At 41.5% G+C, this 15,298-nt stretch overlaps 1 protein-coding gene across 1 annotated transcript in view; it reads right to left on the reverse strand.

Moving 5' to 3' along the window:
* Positions 1–675: 675 nt before the first annotated feature.
* The window catches only part of LOC139648154 (seizure protein 6 homolog), a 65,498-nt gene continuing 50,875 nt past the window's right edge, over positions 676–15,298 (reverse strand). The window contains exons 9-17 of the mRNA XM_071524191.1: positions 13,610–13,800; positions 11,491–11,685; positions 8,947–9,138; positions 6,868–7,062; positions 5,528–5,563; positions 4,985–5,093; positions 4,153–4,252; positions 1,185–1,193; positions 676–705 (exon numbers count right to left, since the gene is read on the reverse strand). Coding sequence (XP_071380292.1) covers positions 676–705; positions 1,185–1,193; positions 4,153–4,252; positions 4,985–5,093; positions 5,528–5,563; positions 6,868–7,062; positions 8,947–9,138; positions 11,491–11,685; positions 13,610–13,800 — 1,057 coding nt within the window. The remainder of the gene's footprint in view (positions 706–1,184; positions 1,194–4,152; positions 4,253–4,984; positions 5,094–5,527; positions 5,564–6,867; positions 7,063–8,946; positions 9,139–11,490; positions 11,686–13,609; positions 13,801–15,298) is intronic.

Genomic DNA, 15,298 nt, shown 5'->3' on the forward strand with positions numbered 1-15,298 from the left:
GGGAAAATAGGGGAAGTTGATATACTGGTATATGTAGATTGATATACTTTGTATATTAACATTGCTTCTTAAGGGCCTTCTAGTTAAGGCACATTCTGATTAGGGGGGTTACATCAATTCAAACAACAAAAGAAATAAATATTTTTGGGCACACTCCCATTCAATTTGAGAGATCTGAAAAGCAAATGCTTGAGTTTTCTGTTTTTGTGTAGATTAATTCTAAGACCCTACTCTTAATATACATCCCATAAATCCATAAATACATAAACATTGTTCTTTAAGTGGTGGCAGGAGACATATAATGTATAACGTACATAACACAACATAACATCTGGGTTATATGCACTTATTGGCACAAGCTCCGCATTGGTTTCCTCCGCTTTCTGAGATGTTGCACTGAAAGTCTTCAGGATGCGAGCGCAGGATTTTAAAAACTGTACAGACCGCTGCAGGACCATTGTTGAAGGGCTAGAAAAATAATCCAGGGGCCCAGCCTTTCCAGGGGTGGTGTGTCGTCCTCTCTGGGTAATAGAGGGAGGCTCGTGTTCGGTATACAGAGAACAGGGTGCAGATGTCAGGAACCCAAGGGAGTCACCAGAGGGATGAGTGCGACGGACGCTCAAAAGGCCAACAGGCTTCCTATCTGTCCATGCTGAAACACACACAGCCGTGCCTTCAAATTGAAACCTCGTATTCTCTTGTCTCCTGCAAAGAGGAGAATATACTCAGCGGGCAACTAAGAAAATACTTCTGAATTAAGGTCACCGGATCATAATAGACCCACATTAGATTTGATTTTGTCCAAGGAACCCACATGGGAAGACATTAATTGCTAGGATTACAATAGTCATCCTTATACTTTCTCGACTTCTAGTGTATTAAATTATAGTGATATTATGCTATTCTTCAATTTGCAGGGGACCCCCTGGAGCCCCTTCACGGTACCCCGGGAGTCCCCACACCCCACTTTGAGCTCAAAGGCAATATTGGAAACATTGTCCATCACTGCCTGTTGGTGGTGGCCGTCAGTACTGCAAGCTGCACTGACATGCACTTAGCAGCAGGGCCTGGCACATACAGTATAGTATGTGAGACACTAATTTCGTGTCATCATGGGTCGCAATGCATGCAGAAGGGAAAGGAGTATAGAATTGAGACTCAGTGTGGGACTGAAGCTATCTCACCTCATTGTTCTTCAGGAATGCCAGCAGGGAAAGAGGAGAGGAAAAAGAAGGAAACAAGGAAAGACAGAAAACATCATCAGCTGAAATGATACGGCAACACATCTCTGATAGATACAGAGCAAGCGCACTCACATAAGGGGATGCAGTGGAGGACACCTAAACTCAGATGGCCCACCTTTTTATATGCAAAACAGACTTTACCCGCCTTTTTAGAGTAGCCAATACATCATAGTATTGATCTAATGTAAGTTATGAGGATAGGGTCTTCTAAAGGGAAAGAAAGCATAAAGTAAATGCTTTATTGTGAAAATATATCTGATTTTCAATTGATCCTTCTTCACACATTCATATAGCCTGCTAACACTCATCCTAAATTTAAAGTAGAGAGAGAATATAGACAACAAAATCATTCATGTGTTCCTGGTAGATCGGTGGCACCGGTGCTCCATGCTAACACTTTAGCATATTGTGTTGAGTGATACTAGACTCCATGCTAACACTTTATCATACCCTATGTTGAGTGATAGTAGGATCCATGCTAACAGTTTATCATACACTATGTTGAGTGATAGTAGGCTCCATGCTAACAGTTTATCATATACTATGTTGAGTGATAGTAGGCTGCTAACACTTTAGCATACACTGTGTTGTCCGCATAATGCTAACGCTAATGCTAGAAGGCCGCTAACAAATGAGAACTTGTAGCAGCTCTAAAGCTAAATGGTAAGTAATTTGAAATTATATGGTCTGGTAGTATTGTGTAGAAGATTGGCAATATTTACTCAAACGATGAAAGTAACACTATTTGAACAAGCAAGAACTACTTTCTCTGTTTTCAATAGCCCTGATACAGGACCCGTTAGGAATCTTTCGGCGTAACGGTTGTTGCCTCTCCCAAAGGGTCCTGTGCTGCTCCATTAAGATTTTTTTTTTTTTTTTTTTTTTTTTAAAAGGAAGAAAAAGGAGCAGAAACAGGTATTAACATCACTACTTGCAATTCCAACATCTTGGTGCAGACACAATTTAAAGTTACAGTCAAGACGGGGTTTCTTCTCACTAGTAGAATATGTGATTTTGTCATCAAGGTAATAAAGGTTAGGGTGTAAAGTCTACATTAAAAGTCACGTAGAAACTAGTAAGTTTGACACTAAAGCTGTGTCTTTGTGTAGTTGCACCATGGAGACTTAAGGTACATCTTAACTAAGTTTATGTACCACTAACCAAAACATTGTAGTGAGCCAAAATCAATTTCTCCTGCTCCAGTAAATGGTAGCCTAAGTTAATATTAACAAACTTACATGATAGCAAGAGAAAAAGAGGATAAACCTTGCTAATTTAACATCAGCAAATGCCAACAAATCTGTACATTATCTTGTCCAATGTATGATGATTAATTTGTTGTTTGTCTCCCCTATAATAAACTTTTTTTTTATTTATTGTGAAATCAAGTATTTTAACTGCTAATTTCAGTAGCGTAGAAATTATGTAGCTAGACCTAATGCATTTCCCCCTACCATTAACAGGGTGGAAAAACATTATTTTATTGTTAGCTAGCTAAAATTGTAGTTTGGTTCTTCATCAGTTCAGTGACCATGCCAATATTTTATGAAGACATTTACGACTACTAGGGTGATCACTTTTTTGTGGTAAAACATTCACTTTTAATTGCTATTAGTGTTGGAGCGTGCCTTTCCAAGCTCCATAAAATTAGACACTGTGGAACAGCTAATTGAGCGGCGGTGTACTGGATAGTACACTGGTGAGAAATAGTAGAGTCGCATTGGAAGTGATGTGTTTTACTTAACATCGAGGTACTATGTTGGTAGACGCTAACGCTAACTACCGCAGCTGCGTTAGCATCATAGCTATATATTAACCCATTAGCTTTTGTGAGTAGTATTCTACAAAAGCAGACACAGCATTTTATCTAAGCATCTTACAGTATTGAGAATGTTTTTTGTGATCAATAAGCACACGTTTGTTTATCTGACGTCATTAAAAGAACGACGGCAGTAAAATCGACTGATTGCAGTTGCGAATTCTGACCAGAGTAGCCGCTGATGTTATTACATATAGCTTTAAGTTGTAACTTCTGTCTATGTTGGAACTATTTCAGTTGGTGCAACCGTTAAAATTTGAAGAATGTGTAAAGTCAGACTTAGTGAGAATTTACATTAAAGCTAGCCTACGTTTGAACTGATGTTGAACTGGTGCAACGCAGGACAAAAGCCTGATATTTAGATGCTCTGTGGTAGTTCTTGTAGGATGCTCATTAGGGAAAAGAAGCTTATTCTCGCAACCTCGACACTGTTCTCAGACTTGACGAACTGTAGCTACACATGCTTAGAACACTAGTTCTAGTAGGTTATGCCAGTGATTCTCAACCTTTTTCATATCAAGGACCCCTAGTTTAGTCCACATTAGGGCCACAGACCCCTTTTTGATGAGATTTTGTATCTCAGACCCAAATATGAGAATATTTTTACTGTTAGATATGATTTTGTCCAGAATTCCATGACTATCTGTATTGTATGTAGAGAGATAACAGTGAAACTATGATCAAAATAGTCATTCTTCTACATTCTCTAACTTCTTGTAAATTAAATGCTGAAGTTTAACAATTCATCAATTTGCTGGGGACCCCCTGGAACTCCCTCAAGGACCCCTGCTGGTCCCCGGACCCCACATTGAGAACCACTAGGCTATGCTATTTTGAGGATTAACCTGTTTTATGGATCTCTTGCTGGAGGATTTTTTTCTTCTCCAGTGACCGCTTAGCAGATTTTACCATCTCTCTCTCTCTCTCTCTCTCTCTCTCTCTCTCTCTCTCTCTCTCTCTCTCTCTCTCTCTCTCTCTCTCTCTCTCTCTCTCTCTCTCTCTCTCTCTCTCTCTCTCTCTCTCGCGCTCTCTCTCGCTCTCTCTCTCACACTCACACTCACACACACAGTCTTGCACATGCTGACTTACCGCTGTGTCGTAAACAGAGTTGTCGAAGGTGGACTCTCCAGCGATGTGGTCATACGGTAGAGTGGAGGACAGGGGAAGCCGTAGAGGCTTTCTCTGGACCCTGACCCCAAACAGAGAAACAGACATTCATGAAAAACTCAAGGAAATTGTAGGATAGCAATGCTATGAAGCATGGTTTTAAGTCATTAGTGCCCCAGAATAAAGGCATTGCCCTTCACACAGTGGAGCAAACTCTTGAGCGAAGGAATAGTCAAAGAATTCAAAGTCAATGTCAAATAAACAGCACACGTTAGGAACTGATTGTTCTGGCGTCCCTGCGTCATGCGCTCTGGTCGGGTCACTCTTTGGCCAACTTCAGAGCTTCTATATTTGAGTCTCTTTCTTCTTTGTGTGGTGAAACCCTTGATCCTAACCCCGTGACAGCTATTTTCAGGTAGTCCAAAATGGGTCTTCTCAGCTATCAGCTAAATACGACTGCGTTTGCCCCTCTTTCAGCTCATTCTCTTTTTGAAAAGATCAGATCAGGGGTCGCATGAAGAATTCACAAAGACCCGGTGTGTGTTTAATGAACATTTCAAGAACCTGGCCTTCACCTGAGGTGCCTAAATGTTAGATTGCTATAACTGTGTATTTGAATCCTCACCTCTCGTCATACTTTTGTACCTATTCGAACGAGGCTGTTTTTCTTTTCTTCTTCTTTTTTTAATTTATTTTTTGAATCACTATGGTGTTATATCAATTGGCGATAGAGAGACATTTATTTATATGAAACTGTCCCGGATTATTACTTTCAGTTTGTGCCCTTCTTCCACCACTGGTCATGTGAACCTACTTTGAGAAGTAGAGGTAGATCCCAAAGATGAGGATGAGGAGGAGGGTGACGGGAACGAAGACGGCAAAAGCTACATGGGCCCCCTCCATCCTTGAGTCTGCAGTAGCCACTGTTGGAGAAAGGAAGGGGCTGTTCAGAGATATTCACAGTTGAAATGATGTAGAAAATCTTGCCAACTTTGGGGATTTCTCATTTCCTCTGTTTTTTTACTTTCGTTCCTCTGTTCTGAGTGTGTCTCATAACCCTTGACTGCGTTAAACTCATTCCAAACCCCCTTTGGTTAATTTCAAAAAGTGCATGGTTCCCCAAGCTAAAACAAGGCGGTTCTTCTTAAACACTGAAAACTTGATACCTTTCTGGGTTTTCTTCCAACAGCAGCCGAGGGAATATCACAGTAGTGTCATTTAAAAAGAAGCTTGGTTCAGCTAAGTGCACTCCACAAGCTTTTATCGCTGTTAGCAGTAATCACCCCTTTAAAATCTTATATCATTATGCAGTCTGAGGGGGTAGAAAAAAAAGATTTCCCGGCTAAATGACACTTACCATCTAATCTGCGCTCATCATACTCCATTGTGTGGGCTGGGAAGGATACAGTAGAGTTAACATGTTAGACTTGGGCAAAAGAACAAAATTACTAATAAAAAAAAAACAGCACACTACAGCTCAGTGAAAACCACTTACTAGCACCGACTTCGATCGTCATCAATTCTGTCTGTGTCTGACTTTTTTGACCTGATGAAAATTCAAGAAAGTGCATTCCCTTCACTTGCTGAATGACCCTTTTCAACCAAAATGTGAAAGCAATATCGCAACTGAGTGCTGTTCCAGTCCTTACGAGTTCAGGCTCTCTCCAGTAAATGGAGTTAAATATCAGTTCATTACTTTGGGGATGCAGAGCAGTTGGGCTGTGAAACCTCAGAAACATCACTGCACACACACACACACACATGGCAAACACAGCACATTAAACACAGCGTCTTCACTGGCTTCCCTCTCAGCTGCAGAATCCACTTTAAAATCCCGCTGTTTGTATATGAAGCGTCGCACGGTGTCGCACCTCAGTGTACTTCTGAACTTTTGTGTCCTTATAGCACCCGTGGGACTCCTGAGGTCGCTCAGATCGGGGTCCAGGCTCAAATCTAAAGGGTGTTCTTTTGCTGTTGCAGCCTCTAGACTGGAACAAACTTCCTCAAAGTGTCAAGCTCAACAGAATCCAAAGCTGTTTTTTTGGGGTTTTTTTTAAAATCGATTAAAGACCCACTTTAACTCTCTGGCCTTTCAGTGTGACTGATGTGTTCTACCGGCTTTTTTGAAATGTGCTTGGTCTTTTTTGTTTAGCTTGTGTCTCGTTTTGTTATCTTTTGCTTTTAACCTTGTGAAGCGTTTCGTAAGGGTTCACAGAGCCAAGTTTACGACTTTTTAAGACATTTTTAATACTACCCGGAATTGAATTGAAGACCAGTTTAAAAACGAAAATAAAGCTGCTAAAACCGGACTATTTCTGATTGAACATAGCCGATGAAAGCTGTGGAATTGTAAATGAGCAGTATAAGAAAAAGGAAAAACAGAAAAACAGAAAATTAATTGGTAAGGAACATGAAGTCCAACTGTGTTTAGTAAAGCAGGTAGGATTCACATTGTTCTACTAACCCTGTTCTGGATTAATCAGTCTAATTAAGAGTGAACATGCAGTGCAAAGAAACCTGGCATTGATTGCATGGTAAAAAAAAAAGGCTTTTAATAACTGGCTTTAAGACATTCTCCTACTTTTTAATGCCTTAAATTTGCATTATTTTAATAGACTTTTTCAGACTTTCTAAGCACCCATGGGTACGCTGTGTATATAAAGTTAATCATGTAGACGTCAGCCTGCAGTTCCTCACCTCTGCAGACAGGTGGCAGGCCACTCCACTGGGACGGGTGTCCAGGGACACAGTGGAGAACAGGCTCGCCCAGCAGCTTGTGGCCAGCCAGGCAGGAGTAGCGGAGGGTCTCCCCGGCTTGGAAGAGGAGCTTGTCCGAATTGGGGATCCCATAGGTGGGGGTTCCTGGGTGACTGCAGGGCGCAAAGGCCTCGGCTGTGGGGAGGCGGGGGAATAAAAACAGTTAGAAAATGTAATGCGTTACAGATTAGGGTTCAGTTGATATGGGTTTTTAAAGTTGCTGTTTTGCTACATTATTATTTTCTTAAATCTTTATTTTCTTTCCACATTTTATTTATTCATTTAATTGTGTAATGATGTTCTTTTTGTGAATTGATTCGTCATTTAAAGGCATAATGTTTATCACAGTAATTTAATTAGTCTGGGTTTCAGTGGAGCGTTTTAGTGTCCCATGATGGTCTAAATGCTTTCATTCAAAAAGCATCAGTATTGGTATTAGCCTTCAAAAAGCCATTATAGTCAAACCCTAGGTTGTGTATATATGTGTGAGAATGTGTATGCATGTGTGTTCATATTGGTTAATGTGTTTACATCTGTATGTGTGTATGTTGGTAGTGTTGTTTTTAATGTAGGTAGGAGGTTCTTTGAATGTATTTGCAAGGTAACCCTTAATGAGAAAAAAAAAGAAATATAGTAATTATCAGTAGAAATGCTTTGGAGCACATGGAATAATAAAACAGAGATTACAATAAAGTATTAAAAAAAACATGCACAGTAATATCATTGAATCACTTTTAGTTGCCTTTTGATTATTAGTGTCCACAGAAGAAGAAGTCAAGTGGACACTTCATTCCAGTATATAGACTACTGTATAATTTGCATTATCAGCTACATCTAGAGCCTTGAAATTTTTTTTGCAGACAATATAATGTTCATAATCTCACAAGACACCCTTTCTTTGTTTAGACACGTTTCTAACCTATCGGGTAATATTTCAAAAACATCTGTAATTTGATATTTTTTCATCATAAGTTACCCATCTTTTTGTGCTTTTTCTGTAATCCTGTGCACACTGACAGACAAACACACACACTGCCATCATCACCAGCTGCTCTCAAAGCCTTGAATCTCCTGTTCCTCATTTGTTTCTGACAACACTGTCAAACTAAAAGTATGTCAGACTGAGTCCAATACAATTTCCTCTTAAAACAACCTTGAAGGCTCTCTTTGCTTTGCATTAATGTCCCACATGCTGCCGTGCGGTCGGGGGAGATCTACCGCATGTTGACACTGACTAACAATTAATTTAACTGGACAAAGGGAATGACTTTGGAGAAGACGGGCCGGGTCTTTGTTATGCATGAGATGGCGGCCGTGAGTTGAAGAGCGCTTAAATTACTCTGTCAGAGAAAACAAAAAAGTGGATTTCCAAAAACTCTTCACTTTCAGGACAGGTGACATGGCTCAAAGGATTGCAGAGAAAGACCTTTCAGGATTCTTGCAGGCTACCGTAGTTCAGTGTGTAGAGGATGAACTGTCACTGCCAGAGTCAGGGGTTCAATTCCCACTGGGACTGTCAATACCAATAATGTAGGTAGTTATGATACTTTAAGGTGTTTCGGACAAAAGCGCCTACCCAATGGCATTATGTCACCTATTAACTTTGCAGACTGCTACTGTTCCAGAATATACTAGAAGTGGACTGATCAGATCTGGTCCAGTCAGTGTGGTCCACCTCGGATATGATGCAGTTTGATTGATTCGATATTTATTGTAGAATTGATCAATACTACACTGGTTGTCTATGGGAAGCCCTTAACATGAATTGATTCTAATGTGACATTTTGAGTACAAGTATGCATGAATATGACTTATAATTAGCATTCTTGTTATTGCCATCTTTTGTTTCAAAATGCTATATCAGAGGATTTTCCACCCTGATGAGAAGAAAATTCTTGGGGAAACACTGAAAACTTGTAATTTTTTGGCATAAAAATAGACAAATTTGAAGATACTGAACATCAGCTATCAGCGGCTTCATTCCAACAATATTACTGGTCCATACGCCCTGGTACATACGCAGGCATCTGGGCAGCTTCTGGTTCCACTTGGGGCCCGAGGAGCCGTGGTTGTAGCAGGTGAGCAGGCTGTTGCCGGACAGCGTGAAGCCCTTGTTGCAGACGTACTGGATGGTCGAACCCACGGTGAGGCGCGGGCCCGTCAGCACCCGCCGGCTGTGCTCCACCTTCCCCGGGTCGGCGCAGGACACCACTGCACGGACGGAGAGAGAGAGAGAGAACGAGAGTTATTTATAGTGAGCCGGCGTTTGTCCGACTCTCACCTTCCACCGGCTTCCTACTGTTCACCCGGCATTAAAAATACACTCATCCCGTAAGATGTCGTCAGTAAACTGCACACGGCGTGCTTATGTTGTGTGTGTACGTTCACCGCGTTGTTGTACATCGGGTCAATTCCAGGTGCTTAGCAAACTTAATGACACTGCCTGTCCTCGTTTGGCTATCTGTCAACCAATAAAACTTCACGCTCAGAGGTGGAGCGCAATGCTCAGCTCTGTCTCAGGTTTCTAGACTGTCACCTTCAGGGGGGGATTCTCTTTCATCAAAATATTGCGCAATCCAGCTTTAAGATAAGAGCAGTCAATACGAATATAGCGAATGAAAAGTATAAAAAAAATTTGAATTACAGCATTTGAATGGTGTGCAAAATAACAGCATTAGTACACTAAGACAAAGAAAAACATGAATGTACAATATTCAAATATACCATAGATTATATATATGCACTCTGAAATAAGTGAGAAATGATAAACAAATGGCAATATATATGCAATATGTGAAGAATACAAATAGGTCAATTTACATCTTAAATGCATGACGTGCAAAAAGTGCATCGTATTCACATTACCAGGTTTATAGAAGGCCATATACATGCACAGTAAGAGTCTAGACATGTTCACTCTATCAAATATAGATAACGTTTGTAGAAAATGTGCAGATTTTTTGCCTCAGAGTTCTGCCTGCTGCCTCGCATTTGAAGTCAATACAAAGAGTTAACAGGCTCTCCGGGGGGGCCTTCGTTTCTAAAGGAAATATCAGACGATGCGGCTTGTGTGCCTGAGCCAGGTTACATGAGCCCGCAGAGGGGGGGGGGGGGGCGGTGAAGGAATGAGTTGTGTCTCTCCCAGCATCCAGCCCCAAACCCAATTCTGGGCCCAGCAGGAGAAGGGCCAGCGAGGCCGGGAAGACAGCGTGGAAGTCAGCCATGTTGGAGCCAAGGTCCCCGTCTGATGCCAGTGGGGCCGGTGAGGCTGGCACTGAGGCATGGGATGCTGCTTGTTTGTGTATGTATGTGTGTTTGTGTGTGTGTGTGTGTGTGTGTGTGCGCCATTGTTTTACTAGCCTTGTGAGAGCCAGTTTAAATGTTAGGCCGTTCGGAGAGAGGACGGTTTTGCAAAGTGTGACATTTCGCCATCCTGAGTTTGCAAAACCCCGTTTCTTTGTATCTCTAGACTGCTGTTACTGATTTTTACATCATATGGGAATAACAATCGGAATGACTTTGATGGTGAAAAGCAGGGGCAGACTGGCCATCTGGAGTAGCGGGAGTTTTACCGGTGGGCTGCTCGACCTGTGGGCCGGCACTGAGTCCAGCAACATCGACACGGAAAGATAAAACAAAAGCCCCATGCTGCTTTGTAGCTCTGTAGACTGGCTGCCGGCTGGCCTCCATACAGCTGCGTGTGTGTGTGTGTGTGTGTGTGTGTGTGTGCGCGTGTCTACCTTTCACATGCTGAGCTAACGATGGCAGACTGTGTTGCGCGTGAATTTGCGACCGAGTCGACCTAATGAATGAACATTATGCTGCCTTCAGGGTGCTTTCTGAAATATCAGAATTCTGAATTGGGCACGCATTAAAGTATATGTAAAAAAAGGAGGAATATACAGGGAAAGATGGGATTTTCTATGATCTCCAAGTTGCTGGGAGTATGGAAACCTGGTCAACAACTGATGGATGAAGTAATGTTATTAAAATATTAAATTCAAATATATCACCCCATATATAAAATCCCAAATTCATTGTAAAGAGTCTAAAACATAGGCTATAAAAATACTTTGTTCTCTAATAATACTTTGTTATACATGTCTCTATATTGTGTTTTTACTATCTGAAAGCTGAGTGAACGGTACTTTCTAGTAGTATTTACCATGTGAAAGCTGAGTGAACAGTATTTTCTAGTAGTATTTACCATGTGAAAGCTGAGGTGAACAGTATTTTCTAGTAGTATTTACCATCTGCAAGCTGAACAGTATTTTCAAGTGGAACACTTGCTTTTCTACCATGTTTCCCACTTTCTAGTAGTATTTACCATGTGAAAGCTGAGTGAACAGTACTTTCTAGTAGTATTTACCATGTGAAAGCTGAGTGAACAGTATTTTCTAGTAGTATTTACCATGTGAAAGCTGAGGTGAACAGTATTTTCTAGTAGTATTTACCATCTGCAAGCTGAACAGTATTTTCAAGTGGAACACTTGCTTTTCTACCATGTTTCCCACCTGCAGTAAAGGATGCAGCATGGCCATGCGGCAGCGTGTTTCCACTCACCCCTCTCGCAGCTCGGCAGGTCGCCGCTCCAGGTGAGGTCCCACTGGCACATGAGCAGCTCCGCGCCTACCACCTGGTAACCCGGGTAACACTGGTAGGTCACCACCGTGCCGTGAACCAGCTCCGGGTGGGACGTGCTCTTCCAGCCGTTGGAGATCTCCGGCAGCTCTGGGCAGGTATCGTTCCGAGCGACCTCTGCACGAGTGGGGGGAGAGAGGGGAGGTGGCGAAAAAGAAAGAAGGAAGTGGAAATTTAGAAGATGATACCCGTAAGAAAAATGCAGAGGTGGAAAGTAACTAAGTACATTTACTCAAGTACTGTACTTAAGTGCAGTTTTGAGGTACTGACACTTGAGTATTTCCATTTTGTGAGACTTTCTACTTTTCCTCCACTACATTTCAGAGGGAAATCTTGTACTTTTTTCTCCACTACATTTATCTGATGGCTGTAGTGAATAGTTACTTTGGAGAATAAGGTTTTAGATGCAAAACATACAAAATATGTTGCATTGTTATTGTTTAAACTCCCCAACAGTATATGGCGCAGTTAGACCTACAACATTAAAATACTTCTTACAGATTAATGCTTCAATAATTGAACTCTCTGAAAGAATGAGGACTTTTACTTACTTTTACTTTTGATACTTAAGTACATTTTACTGCTAATACTTCTATACTTTTACTTTTAATTAAGTATTTATATGGTATTAAGTATTGTGGTATTGCTACTTTTACTTAAGGAAGGCTGATACAGATACAAGTATTGAATTACAAGTATTCAGTGTTTCCCCCAGAGTTCTTCTTCTCAGAGTGGAAAAGCCTCTGAAACTGCGTTTAGACGAACACTAAAACTCCACTGAAACCAAAAATAAGAATAAGAATGTATGCATGCATGCATACTTGTATGGAATCTGATCAAATGTCTCATTAGAGTCAGTTCAGGTTAAGTTCTTCCCATAGACAACCAGTGTAGTAATGATCAGTCATACAATAAATATGTCATCAATCAAACTGCATCAAATCCACTATATCAGAGGTAGATGTAGGCACACTGATTGTCTGATTGTTAATAAAAGGCTACTATCTGTCCTATATATCAGCGAACCAATATACCGGTCTGACCCCGGTGTCATGAGATAAATTGTGACCCGCTGAAATAAGATACTTAATGTTCTTTCAGCAGCTTTTCCAAATGATATGTGCCTGGATGGAGGTCGGAAAGTCACTGATCCCTTAAGAGTTTTTACCACAGCTTGAAACAAAGGGAATCCTTCATGGAGGATTACTTTTTTTTTTTTTAGTTCTGGCAATTCAAACGAAGTATCCAGCGGGGAGACTTCAACCTGCCAGGCCTCTTGGCTTTGCCCTACTCATTCCCAGGCATATGGCAGCAGGTTCAAGGCCCTCCGCTTACAAGGCTAATTTGGACAAACACACCAAAGTAATTGCAGTCGGGCACTAGGCAAGCAAATTCCCCAACACCTGCCCATTTCGCTGCCTTTTGTTTGTTTTTCTTCAATGAGATTCATGGAAAGACTGTACTAAAAACGCTCCTCCTCTCCTCTTTTTTCTCTCTCTCCCTCTTTCTCGATGATCTGCATTCTGTAGCCTTTCCTTCCCTCTGAATTCATTAGGTCTTATCAGATAGAGGGCGCTGGCTATGGTGTGGTGCGGCGCTGATGGAAAGGCCCCGTCAACACCGGGGGAGGGGCTCTTATTCCCTTTTTCCTTTTTAGGTCCCAAACTCTCCTTCTTCCTCTCTTTCATGTCCTCCCTCTTGTTCTATCTTACCCTGTTTCTCTCTATCCCTCCTCCTCTCTCTCTCTCCGCCCAATCACCCATGCTACAGTATCTCTTTCGCCTCTGTGATTGCTCTTTTACTCCCCTATAAGTCTTTTATTTCCCTATAATTCTATTTGCTTATTATCACTGGGCAATGTTGGCACTGGAGTCCGACTGATATATTGGCTTGTAGATACACTGATACATTGGACTTTTATTAAAAATCAGATATCACCCAGTCAGTGTGGTCCACTTCTAAGAACTCTCCAATGAGTGACTCCTGGGGTGTTAATCTATTTGGGGTTGAGTACGATTGAGGACTCGGTTCCCTGCCTTACCGAAGAAGTGGACTACGAAGCCGTTGCCGTAGCCGTAGATGTTGGTTGCGGGGTCGGACTGGAACTGGATGGTGACGTCGGCCGTGGAGGTGTAGAGCTTGAAGCGGGACCGCGACCCTCCGTACTGACCCAGGGCCGTCAGGTCGTCTCCGTCGTAGAAGGTCAGCAGGTCGTTCTTCCCGATGTTCAGCCTGCAGAACGAAAACACGGGAAGTAGTCCATAATTTGTCATCAGCGAGCTATATTCATCAGCAGAAACTAGTAAGCTCCCAGAAGAAGGCAAGACGCCACTAGTTTTTTAATCATGTTCAGTATTTGGAACTTGCCAATGCAATAAAGGCATTTTAATTCTTTTCATTTCAAGTTGAGTGCCCTGGTTTCTCATATCCTCCTGGCTACTGTATATATACTCTGCCAAAGAGCACCTTCTTGTTTGATACAATTGGTAGTTTCAAGAAGTTCTCCAGTCCTATCTTCCTTTATATTCATCAGCATTTTGAAGCAGTCTGTATTTATATGAGATGATGAAGATAAGAGCAAGTTAAAGCTGGAATATGCCACTTTTTTCACATTAAAATAACAAATAAATAGGGTATTGTCTTTTTTTAATGATGTTGGGACGTTTTGGGGTGTATACCATTTGCTGTGGGCATGGCCAGAGATGAGCTGGTTGTGGCTATCAAAGTGAGGCTAGCGGCCACAGAGCAGGGAAGTCACAGCAACAACAATGGAGAAAAGCCGGAAGAAAAGAAAGAAAAGAGAAAGCTAAAAGTTCAAAAACATGGTGAACATCAGTGTTGCTTTGCAGATAAGCTGCGTTCACCGCCTGCTTCAAATGAGTGACCAGTGTTGGGGCGGGAACTTGACCAACCGCAGGCTAGGAGGGCGGGACTAACAATATACATAATGTCACAAAGAAAAAAGTTGCATATTCTAGCTTTAAAGGCAAGGAAGACAGATACAGCAATTTACTTATACCACTTTCCCAAGCCCCTAATAGCAAGACAGTTATATAGTCTCGTCTCATCTAATATTTGTGAACATAAAATCGGTTACTTTCACTATAAAGCACAGCTTAAGCCTATTTGTAACCCAGTAGTGTGACATTACCAACACCCATGTTGTGATGATATTTGGGCTTTTCTTACTTTGGCCCATTCTGCTTTCACTTTTTCAATCGGCTGCGTTTTGACATGCCGCCACTCACGCTGCCGCATTGGATTTCAAACGACAGAATTCCTCTTTCAGTCCCAAATGGCTCTCAACTGTTTGTGTCAAAAAATAAACTGAAGGTGCCCTTCAGAGGAACTTGACTTGACTGTGCCAGCCACAAAAGCATTTGAATTTAGATTACCTGTGCTGCTTCACATCTATGGGCTGATGGGATGGCAAAAACACCATCATGTTTTTATTTATTGCACTCCAAAAAGTTGGCAGTGCCTCCTGGATGTGGACGCAATAACCAGACACCAGCATGAAGTCTTCTCTCACTGAAGGGTTAGTGGTTCAATATGATACCAATATTTTTGGATTTCAGCCTTCCAATAGTTGATATTCCTGCCAATATTCAATATCTTTCCACATTTTCATACCAAAACGTTTCAAAACACTGGGGGTATTCAGTGTTTCTCCCAGAATTGTAATTTTGTTATGTTCGTTCGTTTGTTCATTCGTTCATTTGTACCGTTG

The sequence above is a fragment of the Centroberyx affinis genome, unplaced genomic scaffold (assembly GCF_046629955.1).
Source record: "Centroberyx affinis isolate AG114_WGS23_722 - 3 ecotype Tasmania unplaced genomic scaffold, CSIRO-AGI_Caff_v1 ptg001164l_1, whole genome shotgun sequence".
Classification (NCBI taxonomy): domain Eukaryota; kingdom Metazoa; phylum Chordata; class Actinopteri; order Beryciformes; family Berycidae; genus Centroberyx; species Centroberyx affinis.